Genomic DNA, 25,629 nt, shown 5'->3' with positions numbered 1-25,629 from the left:
ATAATTACAATTGCTTAGGACTTTTAATAACATAATCTTTTTATAAAAGCGATGTAGATATACTTCATTAATTGTTGTAAATAGTTATTTACATCATCCCAAGGATATTAACATATTATCGAGTAAATTTTTATATTTTGTAGAATGCATAGCATTTTTTTTTCTCTTTCTTTGAATTTGCGATATTTCTTCTAGTATATATAAATTTTTACTTTAGATCATAATTTTAGTTTACCAAACTAGTTATAATCCTATAATTTTACTGAGGTGGTAGTAGATTTTTTTTGTGTTTCAAATAAAATTTGTACACCAATCATTTTACAAAGTAGATATTCTCATAAAAACAAAAAAAAATGTGGTATTTGATAAGTTCTGTTTTTATGTCCTAAATTAGAAGAATTAGTTGATTAAGGCATAAAAGGAATAAAAAAAAGTATTATCCTGTCCAAAAAGAGTATAATATCTCAATTAGTTTACTAAATCACTATTAAATTGGATTCTGCATTAAAAAATCTAAATATCGTAAATGGGGGCTTTCTATTAATATACACACACACATATATATATAATATAAAAATTAATTAAATAAGGAATATAAGACTAATGGATGAAATCTTTGAATGGTTATTTTATTTGTTATGTCCTAAAATATATCATTGATGATGTATTGAATGGATTGAAAAGGAAAATATGTTTACAAAAATCTCAAAGTTTTTAATGTGTAATTTTTAAAGATAATAAAGTTAATTTAACTATTTATGGTTTTGGATATTATATATATATATATATATATATATACCTAATTTGCCTAGATTTTTTTCTATATAAGTAGTACAAATTCAAAACATTTTGTTTTAATAATTCAATTTATACTTGTATGATATGTTAGAATTATATATATATTACCTCTTCAGTAAAGAAGATAAAGATTAGATGAACTTTAAAAGGTATAATTATTTAGTAAGACATATAATCAACAATTGATTATGTTAAATTATTTTAAAAATAGAAAAAATTAATAATGAAAAAATTAAAATTTAAAACTAATTATAGAAAACTTGCAAATATGAAAAGAATACAATTCTATCTCATTTAACGTTATAAACATTTATTCTATAATAATTTAAATTAATATTGAATACTTATAGAAACAAATAAAAATTGGATTTCATGGGTACTTAAACTTGGTCTACTAACTAAAATTATCTCCAATTTCAAAATTATATAATTTATCTCGATACAATACACATCTTTATAGTATAAATATTATAATCTAATTTATAGTATAGATACGAATTGAAAATTTTATAAAACTTAAATAAAATAATTGAGCATTTCTCTCATAATATTGTAAATCAATTTTTAATCTAATATATTTTTAGAGGTGAAATTTAAATTGCAAATATTAACAAATTTGGAAATAATTGTGGATTTCCGTCAAAATAAATACGTTGTTAATGTAACGTCAATGATATTATGTATAATTTTATTTGAAATATAAAAATGTATAAGTTCAATTACTATTTTGATTAAATAAGCTGATTTTAATTAATTTTATATTTAAAAATTAAATAATAGATTTTTAATAAAAAAAAATATATTTTGCGCTATAAATAAGATCCGCGCACCGACTCGGAAAATATAATAAAAAGTAAGAAGATACATCTCCACTAAAAATAAGAGTATTAGTTCGGTGCGACGCCGTAAAAGATATATAGAATGGATAGTAAAAGAAATATCATCTAAAACAGAAAAATAGTGCGGCAAAGGCGAAGATGACGGGGAAGCAGATAAGAGATATATTACAATGTAAGTGTATTCTACAATTTTATTGTGATAGTGTAATAGACAATGATATTCATTTTATAAAATATATATATTTTTTATAATTTATCGTGGTTAATAATTTTTGCAGGGTTATTATTCGTAAATCTGTCACGAAAAATTCAGGTATTGTATCATATTTTTTGAAACTATTTACAAATTGTCTCCCTCATCATCGAACACTCCATTATCATTGAACAACAATATTTTTTTTTCCTGAATATTTCGGATTAATTTTGGTCAACCACATATGTTTTTTTTTTTGTAATGGCATGCGATTTTCTGTTGTATTATTATTATTATGATTATTATTATTATTATTATTATTATTATTATTATTGTTATTATTATTATTATTATTATTATTATTATTATTATTATTATATACTAATTTCGATCGAAACACGTATGTTGACTAAGCAAAAGGCATTTTTCACCTCGAACTTAAGATTTTTATGCATTTCATAATTCTAAGCAAGAGAAGTGTTGACATAATATTAATGTTTTGATTAATTATTATATATATATATATAAATAGATTTTACTATTATTTAATGAAAAATAATTTGGATATTGGCGGCTCTCACCGTCCTGGCGATTGCAATTTGCAGTGCATGTAAAAAAAACTGTTGCGCCAACGGGAAGGTTTCGTAATTTCGTTCAATTTACTATTTACTTATTAATTTTACATAGAATTTGTAAAAGAAATGGTCAACTTATATTTTAATTAACGTTCTATATTTGGCGTTGTTTTATATTTTATTAACGTTCTATAACTTGTGTATGTATAACCATGATGCAATTTTTTATAACTTCTATTTTAAATTTGTTATTTGGTGCCATATTTGAAAGAATTTAAAATCCGAAATACAATCCGCTAATAATTGAATCTTATAAGCTATTGTCTAATGATTTTTCATTTTTTTCTTTTTAATCTTCAGGATGATATATTGAGACGGTTACATTCAATTGTAACAGGAATTGGAAATCTAATGTTTCCTGAGACACTAAATGGAAAGGGTTGGATGTTAAATCAACCGATCAGAATCGGAATTAAATTTAACATACGCGTAAGCAGTTTATATCTACATTCTTATATGGTTTATATATATATATATATATGCGTGTATGCGCATTTAAATATTTTGGAATGCATTTGAATTCGACAATTTTGTTATTTGTTAAGTAAAATATGGTTTTCAATTTATATATATACTATAAGAATTTGCCAGATAATGAATTTCTTATGCCCACAATATTTATGAAATTCCAAATTTGTATGAGATTTTTTTCCATATTTGTGTGTTTCTGATAGTACCAAATTAATTGAACGCCAGCTCTTATTTACCATATAGTTGTAATCAAATTCAAATGCTTATATCTTTCTATACATCACCGCAACTATATATATATATATCCCTTGTGAAAACCAAACATAGATAAACATATTTTCTGAGTTCTTGTCGTATTATACGAAATAAATATTTTTCATTTCAACAAATTTATTTACTTCATTTTTCAACAGCCTAAAACTGTCATGGAGAACCAACAGAACACAGTCGTTCGCTTGAACTGTGCGGTTTGCAGACAGCAAAGAAGACGGTGCGACGTCACGTGCCCATACGCACCGTTTTTTCCCCCTCATTGGTAATTAAAATACACAATAAATTCTTTTTTTTTTTATTTATAATATCTCAAAAAACGTTATTTTTATTTTCGATTGGTTTTGTGTCTGAGATGCAGCTTTGCGGACTACCAAAAGGCTCGGAAGCTATTCGGTACAAGCACGATAATGAGGATGATGGGCGAGGTTGGGGCGCCCGAGCTGAAGAGGGCATTGGCCGACTCCCTGCTCGCCGAGGGCCGTGCGCGGGCGGAAGATCCCGTCATGGGCGGCTTCGGAATAGTCCGTATGCTGAGGTGGCAGATCCAGTTCTACCAGACGCATCTGGAACAAACAAGACGAGAGATCGCAGCTCGGAAAGAGGCGAATGCGAGGGAGAGAACTGGGATGCCGCCTGAATACAAAGGAGATGGGCTTTCCACTGACGTATGACGGTCGATTAATTTATTTTTTTCTTATATTTTTGAGAAAGTTATATATATTTATAAATTGTTTGAGACAAAATCATCAACGTTAATATAATAATTAATCTTTTTTTGTTTATTGTTTTTTATTTGGATCAGATTGATTTGGAGGCAGGAAATACAGAACTGAGATTGTTCGAGCCGAGTTGGTTGGAACACGGACCAGATCGAACAGCCGAGACGGCTCCTGCCGACGATGTCTCTAATCCACAAAGCCATTGAAGACAATTTGGATGCATGTTCCATGCTGTTTTCTTATATATAATATTGTAACTTTCTTTGGTTTTTCCCATTTGTGTATATTTCTTTATCCATCGATAAATGTGAACATCGAGAAGAAAAGAGCGTAAGATTTGGTGTTATATTGCAATGGATCGACTCCCATATTACATATAATTATACTATTTACGATTTTGTTTTTCATAAAATAGTTATATATTTTTGAGTTATAATATGATTTTGCAATGATATTGTGTATCTTTAAAAAAAAAGAACTTCAAGCCAAGGTCAAGCATTTTTTTCACATTTTAAAGTCAATTTTTTTTTTTAATAATCGTATCTCTCTTGTTTTTAGTGCGATTTTCATTCATCAATTCAAGATATAAAAAAAATTATATGATGTTGACCTAAAAAATCGAAACGCGGAAAAAAAAAATATCGAAACGCAAAAACCACGTTAAGGGCGATCATGGTTGCGACTATAATTTTTATATCGTTAACCTTAATGGGTGAAAAGTGGCCAATTTTTAAATGTAGGACTGAGTTCGTTATTTAAAAACGAAAATTAAGGGTGCTTATGGAAAATGATTATAGGCTAATGATTTTATTACATGGGTGGAATTTCATATATCATCGTTTCAAATTCGGAATAAAAATTGGAAGGTTATTTCTTTTAAAAAATAAAAACTAAATTAACCCGATTAAAAGATCTTGTGAAAACCAAAAATTTATTTGAAAATGGTGTACTGAATGAACAGTAAGAAATTTATACAAGTAATTAATCCTAATTACAATGTGTAAAAATACACATATACCCTTCTATATTCATCACAAACTCAACAATTTCAGATGTCCTGATCATGATTAATGTTGTCAAAACGTTTCATAAATAATCTTTGATGAATTCTCCATAATCGTGTGTTGTGTTGTTTGGAAGCTTCTTTTACATGTGCACGTTGACTATGGAAAAGGCTTTAAAGTCGTGGAAGAAAGACTCTGACTTAATCAGAGGGGTTATAGGGGCAGATTGGTCTTTATCTTTAATGTATACTGTAATTCGTCAAATAGAGGAGAGAGAGAGAAGCCTTTTTGTGATTTAACAGTTGAAACTTTAAACAGTGAGATCAAAGCATAACCTTTTTTTAAATTACAATTATCTTTCAATAGAAATAATCGTTTCAAAAATATAAATTTAATTCAAATATTCTTATAGTTATATATAAATTTTTTGTACATATTTTATAAAACATATAATTGTTTTATATTTATAACTTTACAATATATAGTTACAAAATTACTATATGATAACACTTAATATCCTTTAACAGAAATTTCATATCTAAAAAAGCTAACATATCCAAGTTTTTTTAAATATTTTCCTTAATTGAATTTAAAAATGTTGTCTTGATTTTTAAAAATAAGATTCCCATACATTTCATTTGATAAATTACCATAACATACTAACAGACTTACTATAATTAAATATCTTTATAAAAAAAGAATTACTATAAATAATATTTGTCAATGTATATCTACCAGAGTCACATCATGATAATATTTTTTTCACGAAGAACTATTTTATAAAATATTTCAAATATTTTTAATTTATAATTTTACCATAAATTATACTTATTAATTCATATCTGCCACAGAATCTCTCTTCACACAATTTTTCTACCTAAAACGTTGGTCTTATCAAAATATTTGGAATATTTCATTAATTCTATTTAAAGATATTTGAAATTTTGACTAAATCTAAAATTTTTATAACTTTTCCTTTTATAATTTCACTATAATAAAAATAAAAGAAATTAATATAAAAATCAATTTAGTTTTTTCCCTACTGAGTCGAGGGAGGTCCACTTCGTCAATCTAACGGTCATGCTTTCCGCCGCACACGGGAATCTTCGGCGCGTGAGTGGGAATTGGGAAGGGTCTCTCTGTCATTTTTCTCGATACCTCTGCCCCCACTTGCGAACACGTTCCGATCCCCAAATCTCCACCTATAAATACCGTTTTCCGACCAGACCCAAGAACCAGAAAAAAAAACAATCCAAATTCAAAGATGGAATTGACGAGGTCAATGATCGTGCTCTGTCTGATCGTCCTCCCTCTGGTGGCGGGAGGTTCGCTCCTGGGGGGATGGCAACCGATCAAGGACGTGAACGATCCCAAGGTGGTGGAGATCGCGAAATACGCAGTGTCCGAACACAACAAGCAGTCGAAGTCGGATCTGACGTACGAGCGCGTCGACGAGGGACAGACGCAGGTCGTGTCCGGCATCCGATACAGACTGGTCGTCCAAGCCAAGAACGGCGCCGCCGGCAAGAGCAAGTTCTATTTGGCCACCGTGGTTGACGGCGCCACCGGCAAGAGGGTTCTCAAGTCTTTCAAGTACTTCCTTGGTTAATCGTCGGTCTGACGAGGTCGTGTAATGACACGATCATTTGTTGAGATTAGATCTAATAAATCAACGGTTTTGTTCTTTTGAGAAATGGACGGTTGTGATACATTGAGATCCGTTTTTTTTAATATTTTTTAAGTGACATTTTGATCTTTTTCTACACAATTAAATTGACAAAAACTTATACTATATTATTAGATATCCCAAATCTATATACGAATTACCTACAATTTACTACTCAATGGTTGAAATCGAATCTGGTAATTGGGTGGTTGAAATCAGGCATAAGAAATCGACCGTTTGCTAAACAAACCATAGAAATTTACAGATGAAATCCAATAGTAAAAGTCAACGGTTGAGATCGAATCTTGAAAATTAACCATCGTTATCAAATATGTCTGAAAGTAAGTGGTTTTAGTTAGGGTTGAATTTTGGACATCAACTGTTGAGAACAGATCTGTCGTATATCCCAATTAAAATCGAATCTATGAAATCTACGGTTGAAATCAAATTTGAAAATTTAACGCCTGATATAGAATCTAATAAATCAATCAAAGAGATTATATATTATAAATATGAATATCGAGGTCGTAATCGTATTAACGAGTTCAACAATTGTGATAAAACATTTAAAACGACGTCTGAAAACGCATCTTATAAATATACAACATATATATATATATATATATATATATGTATATGATAAACGCATAAAAATATTCATGGATAAACACGAAAATTATATCGTTTACGCCAACAAATTCAAGTAAATTATCGGGTCATTAATAATTTTACTACAACATTCGACAGTGTGTATTTTTGGCTCATGACAGTTAAAAGAAATACAACATTAACACAGTGTGTTTCGGCTCAAGACAAGATAAGGCAAGGACAGTTACAACGTCGTCAATCTGCATCTAAACTATGGAAAGATGGTGCTTTTACCTCCACGCGCATGAAGTGATGAGCGGCAGATTCTTCCATCCGAGATAGAGGGCTTCATCTCTTTCCTCGAGCGTGTACTTGTCCGAGTAGCTCTCCATCAGCGCCTTGATCGTCGCGTTCACGAAAGAGCTCAGCGGGTACGGCTTAAAACCCGCCATGTGAAACCTCGACCTCCACTTTCCCAGAAGCTCGTGCCTTTCTTCCCTCTCGATCCCTTCGCACGCTACTAGGTTCACGATTTCCCGAGCCAGGCAGTGCTGCTCCACGTTTATCCGCTCCTTGTGGTCTCTCGGCAGTTTCACATCGATAGACTCGAACACGGCCAGGTAATGGTTCATTGTCTCGACGAAACGAGGAAAAAACGGGGCGGTGTTTGTATTCGCTTCTTGCTCGACAAGGGTCACCACTCTCGGAGACAAACGCTTCACCAGCCTCAACAGTCTATCCCTATGGTTCTCGACACTTACACTTTCATCCGGCATGTGATGAAGCACTAACGGGAAGTTAACAGCAATGGCTTCTCCCTGTCTAACTCCGAGATGCTCGATTTGAACCTCGGGACCAGATAAAGCAGCACCGTTGAACTCAAACGGTACCCGACATAGTTCTGCAAGCCTTGATAGTCTCTGCCCGACTATTTCAAGGCCTCCTTGCCGAGCAAAGGCTGACCTCGAGTCATCAATGCCCGTTATGCGAATCTTTGGTGGTCCACCCGGTCGTGCCCCGAGAGCCCGGATCAGGCTGATCCACTGAGCTCCTTGAGAAATCTGAAAATCGATGATGTGCACAAACCTTTCATTCTTCACAGCTTCTGCAATAGCCCCATTCGCAGACTCGTAACCAAACTTGAAATACGGGCAAGCTTCGTACAGAATGTGCATATACGATAGAAGCTCGGGACCGGTCGGCTCCTTGCACTGTAAAGCTTTATAGATTGAACTTCCGGAGGATGCCAACCTAGCAATGAGCCCTTCCAGCATGTAGGCTCCCAAGCGCTGAACTGGCTCGCCAGACACTGACACCATCTGCTGTAACTGCGTAATCAACCAATCGACCATCGTCTGATCGTAGTTTTCAACTGCTTTTGCACATTCACAGAGCAACCCTTTCAAATCTCCTCTCGAGATCATCTCCATACATCTATACATTGCTGAGGGAGTCGTGTTTTGTCCACCCGAAAGCCCACTATCGTTGTCCCCTGTTCCGAAGCTGTCTAAATCAGGTCCAAGCATGGCAGTTTCCAATTCCTTGAGCATGAAACTGATATCGGCATCGTTGTTCGTCACTGACGACCCGCTTATCGGCGAGCCAGAACGGTCATCGGGGGAACGGTGCAGCTCGGGACTCTTGTTAGCGGAGAAACTGGTGGTAGAAGACGAGTTGTTCTGACAAGAACGAGCTTGAGTGGCGGACGAGGATGATTCGAGAGTGGAGTACGGTTCAAATGTCTGAACAGAAATGTTCACGTGCTGGGAAGGATGCTGGTAATATGAGTTGGGACCCTGCATAGACTGGTTGTACAATATGGCAGATCCATCTTTAACTATATGTTTCTGAGTCGCCTCCATTTTTATCTGCAGACAAAACCAGATATGGTTACCAGAATGTAATATAACTGTAATCGAGATAAATAAGAACAACAGGGAATGGAACTCATAAGGAAGACGAAACCTTAGTAAGAATGCATACACAACAGTCAACAAGAACAATAGCAGAGACTTGGAAGAAAGTTCCGTGAATGAACAATCAGGTACTTGTACTCCTTATATTCTACAAGCCCATATCAGAATTCCGAAACCTCGTTTTGATCCCAAAGCTTCACCAAGTTTTGGAACCTCTGAGACAGGACGGCTCTTACCCTATCCGTAGCTCACAGTTCTTGGTATTATCGCCAATAAATCAAGCGTTTGTTGAATCAACGGCTCATGAATCATAGAAACCGACCAAAGAAACAGAGAGCTGTCGCCCAGAAAAAGAAAAAAGACAGAACACAACCAAACACTTCCGTGGAAAACAAGAGAGAAAACAGGTTCATGGAACTAAAGATTCTATCAAGAACAAGAACAGCTACTCAAGAATTGGAACCAAACCCTAAAATCGAAACAGGAGGAACATTCAGCAAAACAAGTTACATGGAGCTGATGAACAACAAAAACCCCAAAAAAGGAGAGAGAGAGAGAGCTTTTGCACAGAAACAAACAACAGAGAAGACTGGAAAACACCCAGGAGGAAAGATTTATGGACACCGAGTGATCATAAGAACGAGAAATCAAAAAGAACCCAGAAGAACAGGTTATGCATATGGAAATCAAATCACCACAGAACAAAAAAAAATCAAAGATTTATAATCGAAACGAAGACGATGGGTGTTGCCAACAAACCAAGAATTTGCAGAAAGATTCTTCGGCACTCTTTTTTATTTTTGCAGCTGTGGTTTGATCCAAACTTCAAGATAGAGAGAATCAAAAGCTCTGTGCTTTGCTACCACATGACCTCCCCTTTTCACCTAATAATAATTCCCACCGCTTTTATCTGGAGCCCTGTCGGACAAAATGACCCCATGACGCCTTATATTTACATTTTTGCCACTTCAGATATTATTATATTTTGGCGCATTATCATATTATTAGAGACCGATAAATTCGAATCACAGTTTCTACAAAAAAAAAGTATTTAATTGGTTTGTTTTTATTTAATCTCTTAAGGTATAAGATTGAAAATCTAGATAGTCATAATTAAATATGGTCATTATTTAAATTATTTCTGTATATTTCAGACCGGTTCTAGAATTTCTGATACCTAGTTGAATTTATAATATTATTTATTTAAATTTCTTCGTTTTTTTTTATAATTTCGTGTGAGTATATTATCAATTTGACGACTTGAAGACAAAGTAAAACCAGTGGAGGGAATAAACGAAAGACCGGAGGAGATAGGAGTGGTTGAATGAATGTCGTGGGCTTACCATGTTTTACCAAAGTCAAACTCATGAGCCTTACGTCATTCAACACGTAGTATTTTTAAATAAATAAAAATAATTATTATTTTCTTTTATTTGGAGAAAGAAAAAAAATACAAACGTGGCGTTTAAAAACAAAATTAAAAAGCAAGCAAGCCGTGGGTATTTATTATATGTTCAGAAGCAAGACGAGTAATGAGTCTGAACATGTGTCAATGTCATCATAAAATATAATGTTATTATTGGGAATAATGCAATGTATTCAGTTTTTTTTTATATATATATGTGGTATTAGGGTAGGGATTTGGTTTGGGTACTGTAATTAAAATTGAATTGAAATAAATTAATTTTTTTATAAATATATTTGAAGATATAAATTTTAACCAAATTAATCGATTGGATTAAAATATAAAAATATATCAGCATGGAATACAAACTATAGACATGAGCTAGATTGTGGTTATTCCAATTTAATTTTATTGATGATCCCATAATTCACGTCGGCTGTCTCCTGCGTTCGTGAAACACATATACGTGCTATTGCTTCACGTTGTCGGAATAAGTATACGGACGATCGAATTATTTTTACTGCCATGTTTAGAGAAACAATGGCTGCACAGTTTTTTTTTTTTAAAAAAAAAATCATGTTTTATATTTATTGCATAGATAATATAGCAATTCAAACAAGAAAATAATTGAAATTAAACATGGAATAAATAAAATTTAGAAAACTAAGTACAAAATTAATTTAAATTTAATCTAAAATTGAATCCATGTAAAATTTTAATTTAAAAAATCGGTTTGAGTAATTGAATTTAAAAAGAAAATTCCACGGCGATGATAAAAGGGTAAAATAGTCATACTAATTGTTTGTATCATCTTTTTGTTTGGTTTTTTAATTGGTCTTAAATTGTTCTTATCATCAGCAGATTGGCTTTTTTTTTATGTTTTCTACGATGAGATCGACGGAAAAAAAACAAAGAGATGACAGCAAACGACAACGTGCAACTCATGGATCGGTCCACACTGCTTTAGCTTGTAGGTCCACTTAGGGGTAGGCACTTCGGTTCAGAAATTTAGTACCGACCCGTGTTAGTTTGGTACACTTTTGTTAAAATCGAAAATACCGTTTTCGAACCGAACCGTTTGAATACCGAACCGAAATCTGAAACATCCATCCCTAGGTCCACTTGTTAACTATTTTTCATGCCCTTTTTTTGTTGCGTAAAATAAAATCCCTCTAATTTTTAATTTTTGATAATAAGGAGATTCACTGATTTCTCTAGATCCAAAATCAAACTTTAGTCACATAATTAATTGCGCTATCTCATTTCCACTAGTAGAATCGAACTCACTCGTAATTTACGTATTGATATTTTTTTCTTTTTAATTTTCCATTGATAAATTTGAAATATCTTTGGAAAACAAACGAGCAAAATTAGAAATAGATACTCTATGAAAAGAATAACAGTGTATATATAATATATATTCGATTCTCTCAATCTTATATTTTGTTTTAGAGAAATCTAAGAATACGTCTACTTGTAGACAGGGATTACATTGCTCATATTCAATTCAGATATGTTAAAAATGAGATCTTTATTCATTGATATTTTATGTCATATTAGATTCATGGATTTCACTGTTACTGATTAAACAATCAAATTTTTTTTTTCAAGAGATGAGATGATGATTTTGACATTTGAAAAAAAAAATTATTTCAAAAGGAAGTCAAAATTTCCGGAAAATTAAAGCTTTTTTCAAAACCGAAAACCGGACACATTTGCATTCAACTTGATACAATTCTTGGACATTTTGGTCCACTAGATCGCTTTCTAATTGGTAATAAAACGGAAATTAATTCACTATGAAACGTATTTTATAGCGAAAAAACAAAATAATAATAATAATAATAATAATAATAATAATAATAAATTAATTAAGTAATAACGCAGAGGAGCAGGGTGTGTGCGTTATAAGTTACATAGTAGCAGACGAAATTCCAATTGTATTTAAAACCTCTGCCGACCATTCACGTGGAACCCACTGTTTGACCATTCCGCGTTATTCTTTGGCGTCTCCCTATTTAATATTCTCTATTTATAACACTTTATTTATTTATTTTTGTGCGGAAAATTGTGAATTTTGGTCTGACTCTTCCATGGTCCACCCAACCGTGTGCTCTAAATATTTCTATGCGTATCAAGCTATGTTTTTTTTTATATGGTGACATGCTTAAATTATTTTATGGTTTTAAAAAAATCTATGCTTATCCTATAATTAATTACTATTCTACACAAATACTTTTCATAGTCAATTATGAATTATACGTTTTAGGTCAAGAGAAATTAAGAATTTATTACGAGAGATATTTTTTAATTATATTTGGATTAAAGGAGAAGCGTTATGCACGTCGCACGGTCCAATAATTTAATCTTTATTAAAAGAAAATAATACGTAAAATTTGGAATATGGTACCCATTGTTAACAATTTTAACATTTTTGTATCGAAAGTTTGCTCCGAACTTTTTAATTATAGGAATATTTGATGTACACAAAATAATATGTAGCATTAGGACAAGAGGTAGACCATATCCATTACATAAAAAAAATAAAAAAATACGGGTATTCGTCTAACGTCTCTATCTATAAAAGAGTCGTGAAAATGTTAAAAAGTCATTGTCAAAGCGTTCCGGTGCTTGGCCTTTATATTCTCCGTCACTCTTTGAAAATCAAAAGTGTAATTTTCTAATATATAAATAAAACTCATACGCTTCAAAGTATTTCATATAATTATTTTTTTTATCAATTTGGCAAGTCAATTCTTTCGTCAGCAATATGTCACCTTGTTGTAATATTTAATATTTATTTTTCTTTTATATCGAAAATATTAACCCGTGGAAAGAGAATACATTGGTTAATAAAAATTAAAAAAATCGATGGAATATTATTTGTACAAATGCAGTCCGATATATATAAAATAAATTTAACTCAGAAACCAACAAAAGATTAATATTTTGATTGGGCCAAGCCCTTGAGTGGTTACAAGCCCATTACAAATAATTCATATTGTATTATAAATAGAATTCGCATATCTGTTGGTATTACAAATCCGATCTCGAGAACATATATTCGTTTTAAAGTTGAAAAAAATATTAAAGATAACTGTAATATATTAATATAATATTAAAGATATAATATTAATTCTACGGATACTCCCAAAATTGACTCACGAACCAGAATCTCTAAACAACTAAATCTAGCCAAGTCAATACGATTCCATCCAACCCATTCGGAATCCATTACTACTATCCTCAAGCAACAATCTCCCACCCGCTTCGCCGCCGCAACGTGCGATGTCATCCAGGCAATACGCAGCGGAAGCTCGAAGTAAACGATTCGGATCATCGGAAACCCGGAGAAGACCGCCGAGGATCGGGATTGTCCGACACAGGACATCCTCGGGAGCTCGATTCGTCAAATCGGCTAACTTCATGACGGGTCTCGCCCGAATCGAATCGGGGCCAGACGAAATTTCATGCTCGAAGCGATTAAACGCGGTTTCCAAATCTCGATCTTGGCTTCCGAAGGAAATTCACACAAGTTATTTGTTACAAAGTTTTGAGCATATCAAATTGGTTGTAATAAAAAAAAAAAGAAATTCTTAAATTTTCCTTAAAATGTAAGCTTTGGACCAATTCGTGGGAAGATGATAGAATTGTGCTTGTGTGTATTTGTTGGAGGTCTTTAGTGCATCGACATGGATACGAGAGTGTAGACGGGTGGTTGTTCATTCAGGAGGGTTAGGGTTTATAGTCTACGCGCTAAAGGTCGGGACTTTGGCATGGAGAGAGAGAAGGGCACGACGATTGCTTGCTGAATCAGGGTGATACCATCGCTTTATCTGGATTTCTTCGTGATAGAAATGTTGTTAGGGCGAAAATGCTAGCTGCTAATGGAGTTTACTAGTCCTGTTGCTGAGGCCGGTGCCATTCCTCTATATGCCCAGCTTCTTTCGGGACACAATCCGATGGAGAAAGATATTATAGAGGATGTGTTCTGTATACGGGCTTGCGGCTATAGCTGAGAGCATTTGATGAGGATCTTGAGTGAATGTGATGATGAAACCATGATTTCGGCTTCTGATGTATTGTAGAATCTTGTGGTGTTGGGTATAAGCATTACGTATCTGTTATTAGAAACTCTGGCGTGATTCTTTCGCTTATTGAGCTTCTGAGAGTTGGAAACCTTGAATTCAGGGAGAGGATTCCGGGAGGCATTTGCTCAGTTGAGTTATAATGCAAGAGAGCATATGGCTCTTGCAGAATCGGGATTCTATTCTAATTTTGATTGATGGTTGGGGATGAGTCGGATATGATGTCTTCCTCCATTTGAGAAGATGGCAAAAACCAAACCCTTTGTCGGGTAAGTGTTTCTTCATTATTGCCGGTTGCTTTGGTGCGTATTTGCTCGTTTTCTTTCTTACCTTGTCATGAAATTCATGCTAACTATGAACATTACAGGCAGAAAGGGGGAAGGAACCCCGTACAGCAATAACCAGTGCTAACAAAACCAATCTTCCTTTCACAAGATTATGCAACCGGTGGTCGGACCGTAGGAATCATATACAACGTTATACACCTCGTACGGTGGCTGATGATAGTAACTGGACGGACATCGAGCTGCACAACATGACGGCTGATTCACTTTCTCGGCATTATTCTTATTGCCACCTTCACTTTCCTTTGCCTTGTTGCCATCTCCTCCTCCATCCTTGGCCTTCTTGGTATCACCGCCGCCTTTAGGCTTGTCATCGGCTGGAGGAGGAGGAGGAGGAGCCTTCACTTCCACTAGAGACTCCAAAATGGCATAACATGCTTTCTTCCTCAATGTAGCAACCAGACAGGCTGCATCGACTTGATCTCCGACCACCACGAGCTCGTCCTTGGAATCCCCTTGTATCGCCACTGACATCACGCCTGAAGATCAAAGGGTACTTTCCAAACTTTCGTAAGAACAATTGTGGGGTTCTTTTGGATTGTTTTCGTTTTCGATATTTTCTAGTTCTTCTTTCATCTCGATTAATCTTCTTCTTCTACGCTTACCATGTGCAGCGGCTGCAACCTTCATCGCCTTTTTCCTGCATTTTTCGCATTTGACGGATATCTTGATAACAATCTTCTTCTGGACAGAAACACCACCGACCCATGATTCAGAATTGAGAATTGTGAACAAAAGTGAAATGCATTTGCATCGGACAAGAAATGGTATATACCTTCATGTTCCTTGATGATGCTTTGTTTTGGGGCAAGGATGAGGGAGCTGAATGAATGACATTTGGGGTTTATATCATTATCTGTGTTTTATTCGAATCGAATGCCTTTGGGTTTGTGCTCAGCACGAAGGTTGAAGGGGCCGAGTCAACTGCATCAACTTGGCTTTTAAAACTGAAATATTACAAGATCGTTCTTGTTTTATGTTTTGAAGTCAGATTATTGTCTCTTGCTGGATGGATGGTACACGTGGACAGTTTTCTTAGAATTTTGTACACGGATTAATACGTGTGATTGTGTATTATTTTATTTGGGTCATTCATCAATTTGTGTATTTCTTTTTTTTTTTCCTTTCTGAAATCAATGTGTATATGCAAATTTGGTGGACTACAAAACTATATTGTTCATTGCATGAAATGTTAATTAATTATCACTAATAACAAACCGAAACTCTCTAATCACCTTAGGTTTTATCAATTTTCACCTAGTTATACAAATCAATTCAAAATTGAGAATTTTATCAATCTTGTATCTTTTAAATCAAATTCGTGTATTAAAAAGGCAAAAAAAATATTAATTATCCATTTTCTATGTTTAAGATGAAACACAAACATAATTTTGGTGGATTAAATATGGATAAGTTATTTATGTTATTGGCTATCAAACTATAATCTCCATTACCAAAATTTGATCATGAAACGAAATGTTTAATGTTTGTATCATTTTGAATTCGAACTTTAAAGTTTAAGAATAAACTTTCATATAGGTTTCTCTAACCATTAAAATTAGTATGAACTTATATATATATGTTTAGAATATGTGTATCTATGTGTATATGCCTATGAACTATACACTATATACAAATACACATTCTCGATCCGATCCGAATTCACATTGGGTCCGATGGTTTCGAACTCAGGTTCGCATCGATCTGAATTTTTTTGAATCTATAAAACTAAATCCAAACTTCGACCATATATGATTCAGGATTGGATTTGACCCTATATATTCGAGTTCGGGTTCAACCCATTTGATTAAAGTTTTTTATTTAAATTATTTTTTGTATTTAAAGAAATCATACTTTTAGATCAATCCGAAATCCTTCGGGTTTAATTCGACAAACTCGTAGACCTATTTGAATTGAATCAAAAATTCAAATATTTTTTAACCTACAAATTCAAACCGATCATTCTGAAATTTTCAGACAGAATTTGTAACCAAATTGACACCCTAATTATTTGAACTTTTGATTCGGTCACTCACATAGGAAAACATCTCAACCGTCGTTTTCCAAAACAAATCTTAACCGTCAAATTCATGAAATTCGATCTTAACCATTAATTATACCGATGATATCTAGACGGTTGATTACCCAGATTTGATCACAATCATTAATATAGTCAATTGAATGTGAACCGTTGATGTAGAAATTCGATCGCAACCGTTAATTATTCAGGATTTATCCCAACCATCGATTCAGAAACTCTCTTATCCTTCGATTTATAAGATTTTATCCAACAGTCGATTTAACAGATGCAATCTCAGCCGTTTATGCCGACCGGTTACGGTTTTGTCCTATTTTCTTTTTTCTATTTTAATTATAAAGTTTTCTTTCACTATTGACCGGACTTTTGAATATTGATTTTTCATTTGACATAACAAAAAGCATTTATTATTCACCTGGTATTTTTAATTTTTATTATTCATTTTATATTGTATAATCAATTTTACTTTTGATTCATTTTTTTTCTTTACAATACTTCATTGTTTATTGTTTAGAAAATATTCAACGCTTCTTTGACATTCGTTTTTATGTTCTACCAAGCTTTCAAACAAATTTCTTTTCTATATTTATTTTTTATTTATAATATTTGCCTCCTTGATTTATATCCCTACTCTTAACAGATTTTCAAATTCAAATTATAGTTTCTTCAAGCTTTTTAGGTGTTTTTTTAATATAATTTTTTCACATTTAAGATAATGGTCTTTATACCATTTTTTTTTAATTCCTCTCTATTGTTATTAGTTTTTTAAGTGCAACTTAAATTGTCCAAACACATATTTCGAATAACCGGGCGTTTGGTGAAAAGAAAATCCTATCTTTTCAAATTAAGGTTTAGATTGTAATATTATTATTTTTTAAAAAAAAATTAAAGATATGCCTACCATTTTTAGTGGACTTAATAAATTATGATAATTAATAAATTTATAACTATTTAAATATTTGGTACTCTTTTGATATGTAATAACGACGTGTACCACCGCCAAATTATTCAATAAATTCATAGAAAAAATTGTTACAAAATCAATCGAATTGTGGGTGAACATTGATTGTTTTGGATTCTAGTTGCTTGACTTTTTCCAATTTGGAAATTTCAAATCTTCATTTCCCTAACGGTTTTCCCTTTTTTTTTTGTCGGTTCAAAGATATTTTCTTTTCCCCCCGTTAAATACAAATTTGAATTAAAAAAAGAAGGCACGTAATTTCTAAATTTACAAATCAGACAAGAGAGAAAAACAAATCCGGACAAAAAGAAAAATATTTCGGAAATCATACCACGCGGTCTGTATTCGGAGCAAAGAGACAAAACAGTAGCCGCCCCCCTTGTGCCGGTATACCTACAAAAGGCTGGTTCACACTCGTCTACGAAGAACAGATATCGATAATAATTGCTCCTCACTTTTTTTTTTATTAATTATATTTTTATTTTTAATCGTTTCTTCTTCTTCTTCTTCCATAAACCAAAGCTCGAGAAAAATCCCAAGTGGGTTTTGCTTATTCCTCGCTCAGATTCCGAGAAGAACAGAGACGTTTCCTGCTTTTGACCTTTCCTCCACATAGAAAAGGTGAGAGGAGCTTCAATTTCTAGCTTTACCCTTTTCCTTTTCTAGAAAAATTTGCAGCGTTTCTTTATCTTTCTCGTGTCCAGTAATCTCAAGTTTTGCTTTTTAATGATTCATTCTCGTCCCTTGAATTCTGGGTTCTTTTTGTTTCTCGAGAAAGTCGGTTCCTTTCTCGGAATTCGTCTACGCCTTCTGGGTTTTCCTAGGGATTCCGGATGTTCCGTTGCATTGAGGCATATAATTCTCTAATTGGAAGACGTTTTATAGCTTATTTGCCTTCTGGGTCTTCATAAATTTATCTGCTTGCTTCAGTTCAGGTAATTTTTGAGACCAAACTGTTAATTTTTCGTGTTCTTGAGTTTGGCCTGGCGGGCGTCTTTAATTGCTGTGTTTGAAATTTCCGAGATTGTGGGGGGAATTGGATCTCTCCTCTTTCATTAAGTTCTTGCTAAATGGAATCGAGTTTACTTTCACTGTCCGTCCTAAGGAAAAATCTTATGTGAAATCCAAATGAATTTACTACCCCTTGCTTGTTTGCAGATCCTGTTATGGAGTCTCCGCAATCTGTGGTGTCTCAGTTCAACAGTTGTAGTCTCTCGAATGGCAGTGAAGCCCAGACAAAGAAACCTAACATGTCTTCAAATTCGGACAACTTCATAGGTGCGCTCGAGGTTTTGGTTCACCAGGCAAGGGACATCCAGAACATCTGCATTTACCATAAGCAGGATGTGTATGCTAAGCTTTGTCTCACCAGTGATCCGAGCAATGCTGTTTGCACCAAGATCATCAATGGCGGAGGGAGAAACCCTGTTTTCGGTGACACCCTCGAGCTGAATGTGAAGACCGTGGATTGTTCCCTCAAGTGTGAGATATATATGATGAGCCGTGTGAAGAATTATCTCGAGGACCAGTTGCTTGGGTTTACTCTGGTTCCCTTGTCTGAAATCATTCTCAAGAATGGGAAATTGGAGAAAGAGTTCTCTCTTTCGTCGACGGATCTGTTCCATTCTCCTGCGGGTTTCGTCCAGTTGTCGCTCTCGTACCTGGGAGATTCGCCCGAGGTAATGCCCATTCCTGCCATACGTGATGAAACCTCGAAATGTCCCGAGGCGATTGCAGAGATTTCTAACGAGTTGGATAAGATTGAGTTCGTGGATCCGAACATTGATAGCGAAAACAATCTTATGGTGTCTGAGTACTTTGGAATTCCTTGTACGGCCAACGTCGAATCTGACATGTCAAAGAGTATGGTAAGTTCAGAAACCGGCAACCCTGAAACATGTAGCCTTCAAGCTGCAACCATTGAAACAGCGCCAGTTCCCACTGTCTCAACAAATGGTGTCTCTTCCCCACCAAGTTCCGTAATCTCTGGTTCTTCAGGTGCTCCAAACGAGGAAAACCCTTCGGGTGCAGACCCGAACCCGAAAGCTGGGGCAGCGGATTCCGAGAACCGCCCTCTAGGCAAGAACGACGAAGTGAAACAGATTCTGACGGTGAACATTGAGCCGGAGCAGAAGGTGGTGCAGCAAGAGATAGTGGACATGTATATGAAAAGCATGCAGCAGTTCACGGAGTCATTGGCCAAGATGAAGCTCCCTCTGGACATTGACAGCCCGACAAGATCAGAGAACTCGACCTCGTCCTCTCAGACACCGAAGAGCGCCGGCTCTCGCGTGTTCTACGGGAGCAGGGCCTTCTTCTGAATCAGAAATGTAGCAACAGTTGTGAAAAATGTAATAAATTGTGGGACTTTCGTAACGTCCTTTGATGTCTTAGCTTCTTTCGGATTGTAATATTTATTCCCTATTTAGTACTATGTAGTTTTAGTAAAATTAGCTCTCTCTCTCTCTATGCTCTGCTCTTCTCCTTTGTCTGTGCTTCAGTGTTTTGATTTAGTTTTTTTTATCGCTTTTTTTCTTTTGCTTTCCTAACAGTAGAGATGTCAATCGGGCCGATCCGATCTGAACTTATATTTGGTCTAAAGGTTTTGTGTTCGAACAGACCCGATTTTTTGGGTCTAATAAATGAAGTACGAAGCCCTATCCATAAAATTCGGGCTCGGATCAAATCAGACCGTCCCCCTTAATATATATATAAAAAAATCAATTTTTATATATTTTTAATTTATTTATTTTAAAAAATAAATAAATCGGGGTTTTGGGACTGTTCAATCCGTCGGGTTTTGCCCGAAAAAAATTCGAGCCCGATTTAGACTCGGTCCGAAAATCCGAAACCTAATATTTTTCGGATGATTCGAGTCCGGCTTCATACCCAAATTGATATCCTAGGTAGAGCCTTGTATTACAACTGTTTAGAAAGATAAATGTATTAAAAATTGGTTTCCGGCAACAAATATTAGTATAGATAATGTAGATAAAAAAAAAAGACAAAAACAAAATTACATTTTGAGAAAATATATCATTTTGAAAAGATGTATCCTCCGTTTAATTTTACATGATATTTTAGAATATCATTCTTTTTAAAAACAAATAACATTTTTAGATTTTCTATATATATTTTTAGGATAAACCCAAAAAAACTCTTCACTTATGTCATTTACGCTAAAAAAACCTTCTATTTAAAATTTATTATAAAAAACCAATCTACTATATAAATTATTTAAAACCAATCTTTCACTTTAAATTTGTTATAAAAATTCATCAACTATTAATTTTAATAAAAAAAATTCATCATTTATCTAAATTATTCAAAAAAATATTTTATTTTAAATTTATTATAAACATATATAAAATTTGAATAGAAATATATATAAATTATACCATTCTAAAAATCACAATATAAATATAATATTTATTTAAATTTATCATATTATAATATTTTAAATTTATATAAATATTATAAACATTAATTCTTATATAATAAATTTGTATACAAATGTTATATTTAAAATTTAAAATATTTTATTGGTTGTAAATATTATATTTAAGTTTTATCATATATCAATATTTGAGGGGTAGCAAACTATTAATTTGATTTTTCTATAACAATTAAAAAAGTTTCATACATTTTTATAATAATTTTAATGAAAAAATTCATCATCTATTTGAAATTATAAAAAATATTTTTTTCTAAATAGAAAAATCTATAACCAATAAAATATATTTAATCGCTATTATATACAAAAATTACCATATTTTTATTTTATTTTAAAAAAATACATATATTATCTCTTATATTTATAATTAACAAAATATATACAATTGAAATCTTTCAAATATTAATATATGATAAAATTTTAAATATAATATTTATAACCAATAAAATAGACTCAATTTTAAATATAATATTTATATACAAATTTATTATATAAAGATTGATATTTATAATATTTGTATAAATTTTAAACATGATAAATTTAAATAAATATTATATTTTTATTGTGATTTTTAAACTTGTATAATTTATGTATGTTTTTCTATTCAAATTTTATAGATTTTTATAATAAATATCAAATATAATATTTTTTTTGAGTAATTTAGATAGATGATAAATTTTTTTTATTAAAATTAATAATTGATGATTTTTTATAACAAATTTTAAATAAAAAATTAGTTTTAATCAATTTATATAGTTGATATAGTTGTTGATTTTTTATAATTAATTTTGAATAGAAGGTTTTTTTGGTGTAAATGAGATAGTTGAAATGTTTTTTTTTGAGTTTGTCCCTTTTTTTTCTCTAAATTTATTCTTTATTCCAATGGTTGATAATGATAAGAGAGAAAAAGTTAATGGTATTGAAAAAATAAACTAATTAAAAAAGGTAATTTGGACAGAATACTTTTTTTCTCTCTTTAATATGCTTGTTTAAAACCAAATGAAGGGAGTAACAATTCAACCATTTAAAAAATATACGACATTTCAAACTAAATATAGGGAGTATCATTTTCAACCATTTTAAAAATAAATTATGTATAATAAGTATAATTAAAAATTCATTTCGTCAACACATATTAGTAAAGGTAATATAGATATAAAAAGATTAAAAAAATTACATTTTGAAAAGTTATATCATTTCATCGTATATATATTTTTTTATAATCTGAAAGTTCATCAGATCTTAAGTCCAACTACATCTCTCAGAAGATCGGGAAATCCAAGTGATAACTCGAATCTGTGTTGGAAAGGAGTTTTGCTCCCTTCTTTTTCGATTGAACCGGTCAATCTTGGGTGTTTCATCATATTTTTTCTCTCGAATTAGACATCTTTTCGGTTTTTAATCTTTTTTAACATAATTTAGGGAAAAATCCCTAAAAAATCTCGAATTTGTAAAAAAATATACAAATAAACCTTCTTATAAAAATGACATTTAAACCCTAAATTTGCAACATATAAATGAATAAAACTTCTAATTTATAAATTGTTGCTCTAATAACCCGTTGATTGGTTTGACCACAATTTCAGGTGATCGAAAATCCATGTTGGCCCGAAAAATTGATGTCAGCTTTTCCACATAACCGACTTTAAATGATTTTTTGCCACCTCAACATTTTTTGGGTCGAAATTTAATCTGGTTTGAGAGTAAATAAATACGGTTTTGGAGCAAAAAATCATTTAAAGTTGGTTACATGGACACGCTGACATCAACTTTCCGGGCCAACGTGGATTTTCGATCACCTGAAATTGTGGTTAAACCGGTCAACGGGTTATTAGAGTAACAATTTGCAAGTTCAAAGTTTTATTCAGTTACATATTGCAAGTTTGGGGATTAAATGACAATTTTGCAACAAATTCGAAGGTTTATTTATATATTTTTTTGCAAGTTCGAGGTTTGTTAGAAGTTTTTCTCCGTAATTTATTTTCTGTAATTTATTTTACAACGTAGATAGATAGTATTGGATCTCCATAAATAAATTATTTTCGGTAATCGGAAACAAATTACCAAACAAACAAATACCACAACAGATCATTGAACTAGAAATATATGGAGATTAGAAGCGAGAAAGAGGAGTGCACTCAAGTGGATGAGCCATGGTTAGGTTCATGTCTCCGGCTTCTTCTATTCTGACCTTCTCTCCGTTGACTTTCCAGTCAAAGCACTGGACCATGGTCCCGACCGCTGTTCCCATGAATATGTAACCCAAGTTCGAACCGGGACACCCTCGTCTTCCACCCCCGAAAGGAAGGTATTTCAGCACGTGCTCTTTCCCAACGCCTTCTTCCCCTTCAGAGCTAGCAACGGAGAATCTCTCCGGCCTAAACTCTTCTGGATTCTCCCATGAATCCGGATCTCTCATTATTGCATACGCGTTAATGATTATCGTCGTGTTTTCTCGTATGTCGAACCCTCCGACCTTACAGTCTTTCAGTGTTTTTCTCGACAAGATAGGGGCCGGTGGATGCAGCCTTAGCCCTTCCTTTACGACGGCTTGCAAATAGGGAAGCTTCGGTAGATCGATTTCTTGAATTACCCTCGGTTTTCCTAACGCAGATTCGATTTCTTTTCTCAATGTTTGGAGAACCCGAGGGTTGTTAATGATCTCCGCCATTATCCACGGCGTTGTTTGAGCTGAAGTGTCGGTCCCTCCGAGGAAAAAATCCTACGAGATTATCACAATGTCATCATACGTGACGAAAAAGTAAACGAAAATTCGATTTAGTTGAAGTGAGACATTACCACGAAACATGATTTGATATGGTTCCTTGTGATCTGAAACTCGGCGTTGTCCTCTCGACAAGCTTCCAGCATGATATCCATCATGTCCTTGTTTCCTCGGTTAGGGTTCTGTTCGTGTTCGGTGATAATCTTCTCGAACAGTTCGTCGTATCTCCTAGAGACATCAATGATCTCCTTTTCGAACAGCGTAAACCCTAGTTTCTTCACCGATCTGCCGACTGTAGCGGCAACCAGTAACTTCTTCGTCAAGGCAAATGACTTGGTGACCAACTCTCGTACCTGCTCGGCTTCTCCGTTTTCCTCCGAACACCTCGTCCCCATTATCATCCTGCATATGCTATTGTTCGTGAGCTTCATCATTTCCATGCCCACATCCACAATCTCATTCTTCCTCGCCTTATTCGACAGCCGAACCCGAAATCTCTCGAGCTCTTCCCCTCTGATGCAGCGCGATTTCTCGAGGGCTTGCGGTCCGAGCAGCTCCGTAACGGTCAGCTTCTTCATAAACTTCCAGTAACTCCCATAGGGCGCGGTCACGAATCCGTATGCTCCGAACAGTAGAGACTTCTCGATGGCGGGAGCGTCACGTGAGACGAAGTTCGAGTCTTGAGCTCTGTGGATTTCGTACGCGAAAGAGGCCGAGGAAACGACGATGAAGGGGGAGTTGAAGACGCGGAGATAGAGGAGAGGTCCGTATTTGGAGCCGAGCTTTTGCAGGGACTTGAACCATGGGACGGACAGGAGATGGTGGAGATGACCGATGACCGGTAAAGCCGGAGGACTTGGAGGCAAATGGCAAACGTTGTTTGATGATCGGTTTCTGCCATTGAAGACAGAGACTGTGAGAAAGGAGAAGAAAAATAGTAGTAGGAGGAAGAAGATGTTTAGGAAGTCGAACGCCATTGTAGCCAATTTCGTGGAGAGAGCAGCTTTAGATGAATAGTAATAACACAGTGTATGTAATATATATTGGCAAGTTCCTCGAAACCATCATGCATGATTTAATTAATAATTCGATAATTTATTGCTCGTTGACATCAGTTTATGTAGATGGACCCAATTGACAGACCATGATTCACGTGCATTTGAAAAGATTGGAATTTAAATTCCATCTTGCATTGAATCGTATCAAGATCGTGTCAGGCGCCTTGAGTGTGTGTGTGTATATATATACACATAATAAAATAATAATAATAAAACACATTAGATCTGTAAAATAATAACGTAACCAATCACCTTCCATTTGCATGTACACTGTTTTCACAAATCTTTTTTTTTTGGTAACATTGTTTTCACAAATCTTGCTTTGTAATGATCAATTCTACATTATAATATCATTTTCTCTTTAGGAAGATCCATGTCTGAATTTATCCATGAAATCAAAAAATTAGTATGAATGTGCGTTGATCCAGAGAGGAAAGAAGATTAGTTCGAATAT

The 25,629-nt window shown here is 33.6% G+C and overlaps 7 protein-coding genes and 1 long non-coding RNA gene across 11 annotated transcripts; 5 read left to right on the top strand and 3 right to left on the bottom strand.

Annotated features, from left to right (window-relative positions):
- Positions 1 to 1,711: 1,711 nt before the first annotated feature.
- Positions 1,712 to 4,263, top strand: LOC104817840 (LOB domain-containing protein 13-like). The gene is made up of 6 exons (XM_010547183.1): positions 1,712 to 1,809; positions 1,916 to 1,950; positions 2,766 to 2,894; positions 3,350 to 3,471; positions 3,568 to 3,874; positions 4,012 to 4,263. Exons 1-6 carry the CDS (start codon positions 1,776 to 1,778, stop codon positions 4,132 to 4,134), a joined length of 750 nt encoding a protein of 249 aa, XP_010545485.1. The 5' UTR covers positions 1,712 to 1,775; the 3' UTR covers positions 4,135 to 4,263.
- Positions 4,264 to 6,036: 1,773 nt separating this feature from the next.
- Positions 6,037 to 6,677, top strand: LOC104817839 (cysteine proteinase inhibitor 4-like). The gene has a single exon (XM_010547182.2). The coding sequence runs from the start codon at positions 6,197 to 6,199 to the stop codon at positions 6,539 to 6,541; it is 345 nt and encodes a 114-aa protein (XP_010545484.1). The 5' UTR covers positions 6,037 to 6,196; the 3' UTR covers positions 6,542 to 6,677.
- A 619-nt stretch (positions 6,678 to 7,296) lies between these two features.
- LOC104817838 (scarecrow-like protein 5) lies at positions 7,297 to 9,985 on the bottom strand. 3 transcript variants are annotated; one of them, XM_010547179.2, is made up of 2 exons: positions 9,862 to 9,985; positions 7,297 to 9,054 (listed from the first exon to the last, which is right to left on the bottom strand). In XM_010547179.2, exon 2 carries the CDS (start codon positions 9,046 to 9,048, stop codon positions 7,477 to 7,479), a length of 1,572 nt encoding a protein of 523 aa, XP_010545481.1. In that variant the 5' UTR covers positions 9,049 to 9,054; positions 9,862 to 9,985; the 3' UTR covers positions 7,297 to 7,476. The 3 variants fall into 3 exon arrangements, with proteins under 3 accessions (XP_010545481.1, XP_010545482.1, XP_010545483.1); XM_010547180.2 differs by lacking the exon at positions 9,862 to 9,985 and adding an exon at positions 9,152 to 9,848; XM_010547181.2 differs by lacking the exon at positions 9,862 to 9,985 and adding an exon at positions 9,170 to 9,848.
- A 3,810-nt stretch (positions 9,986 to 13,795) lies between these two features.
- On the top strand, positions 13,796 to 15,054 carry LOC104818120. Its single transcript, XM_010547576.1, is given in 5 exon segments — positions 13,796 to 13,999; positions 14,156 to 14,326; positions 14,389 to 14,604; positions 14,607 to 14,864; positions 14,963 to 15,054. Coding segments are annotated over 4 exon segments (723 nt in total). The 3' UTR covers positions 14,739 to 14,864; positions 14,963 to 15,054.
- Positions 14,962 to 15,617, bottom strand: LOC104817836. Its single transcript, XM_010547178.1, has 2 exons — positions 15,545 to 15,617; positions 14,962 to 15,418 (listed from the first exon to the last, which is right to left on the bottom strand). Exons 1-2 carry the CDS (start codon positions 15,567 to 15,569, stop codon positions 15,024 to 15,026), a joined length of 420 nt encoding a protein of 139 aa, XP_010545480.1. The 5' UTR covers positions 15,570 to 15,617; the 3' UTR covers positions 14,962 to 15,023.
- On the top strand, positions 15,340 to 16,034 carry LOC104817837. The gene is made up of 2 exons (XR_772572.1): positions 15,340 to 15,432; positions 15,554 to 16,034. It is a non-coding gene; the product is annotated as an uncharacterized LOC104817837 (long non-coding RNA).
- Positions 16,035 to 18,369: 2,335 nt separating this feature from the next.
- Positions 18,370 to 20,469, top strand: LOC104817835. 2 transcript variants are annotated; one of them, XM_010547176.1, is made up of 3 exons: positions 18,370 to 18,559; positions 18,717 to 18,873; positions 19,097 to 20,469. In XM_010547176.1, the coding sequence occupies exon 3, from the start codon at positions 19,105 to 19,107 to the stop codon at positions 20,257 to 20,259; it is 1,155 nt and encodes a 384-aa protein (XP_010545478.1). In that variant the 5' UTR covers positions 18,370 to 18,559; positions 18,717 to 18,873; positions 19,097 to 19,104; the 3' UTR covers positions 20,260 to 20,469. The 2 variants fall into 2 exon arrangements, with proteins under 2 accessions (XP_010545478.1, XP_010545476.1); XM_010547174.1 differs by lacking the exon at positions 18,717 to 18,873 and having other exon boundaries at positions 18,371 to 18,559.
- A 2,940-nt stretch (positions 20,470 to 23,409) lies between these two features.
- Positions 23,410 to 25,107, bottom strand: LOC104817834 (cytochrome P450 705A5-like). Its single transcript, XM_010547173.1, has 2 exons — positions 24,192 to 25,107; positions 23,410 to 24,114 (listed from the first exon to the last, which is right to left on the bottom strand). The coding sequence occupies exons 1-2, from the start codon at positions 25,092 to 25,094 to the stop codon at positions 23,506 to 23,508; spliced, it is 1,512 nt and encodes a 503-aa protein (XP_010545475.1). The 5' UTR covers positions 25,095 to 25,107; the 3' UTR covers positions 23,410 to 23,505.
- Between the last annotated feature and the right edge of the window lie 522 nt (positions 25,108 to 25,629).

Source organism: Tarenaya hassleriana, unplaced genomic scaffold (genome assembly GCF_000463585.1).
Source record: "Tarenaya hassleriana unplaced genomic scaffold, ASM46358v1 Cleome28, whole genome shotgun sequence".
Taxonomy (NCBI): Eukaryota; Viridiplantae; Streptophyta; class Magnoliopsida; order Brassicales; family Cleomaceae; genus Tarenaya; species Tarenaya hassleriana.
Note: the sequence above shows the minus strand (reverse complement) of the source record. Positions and strands in the feature narration are given on the sequence as shown.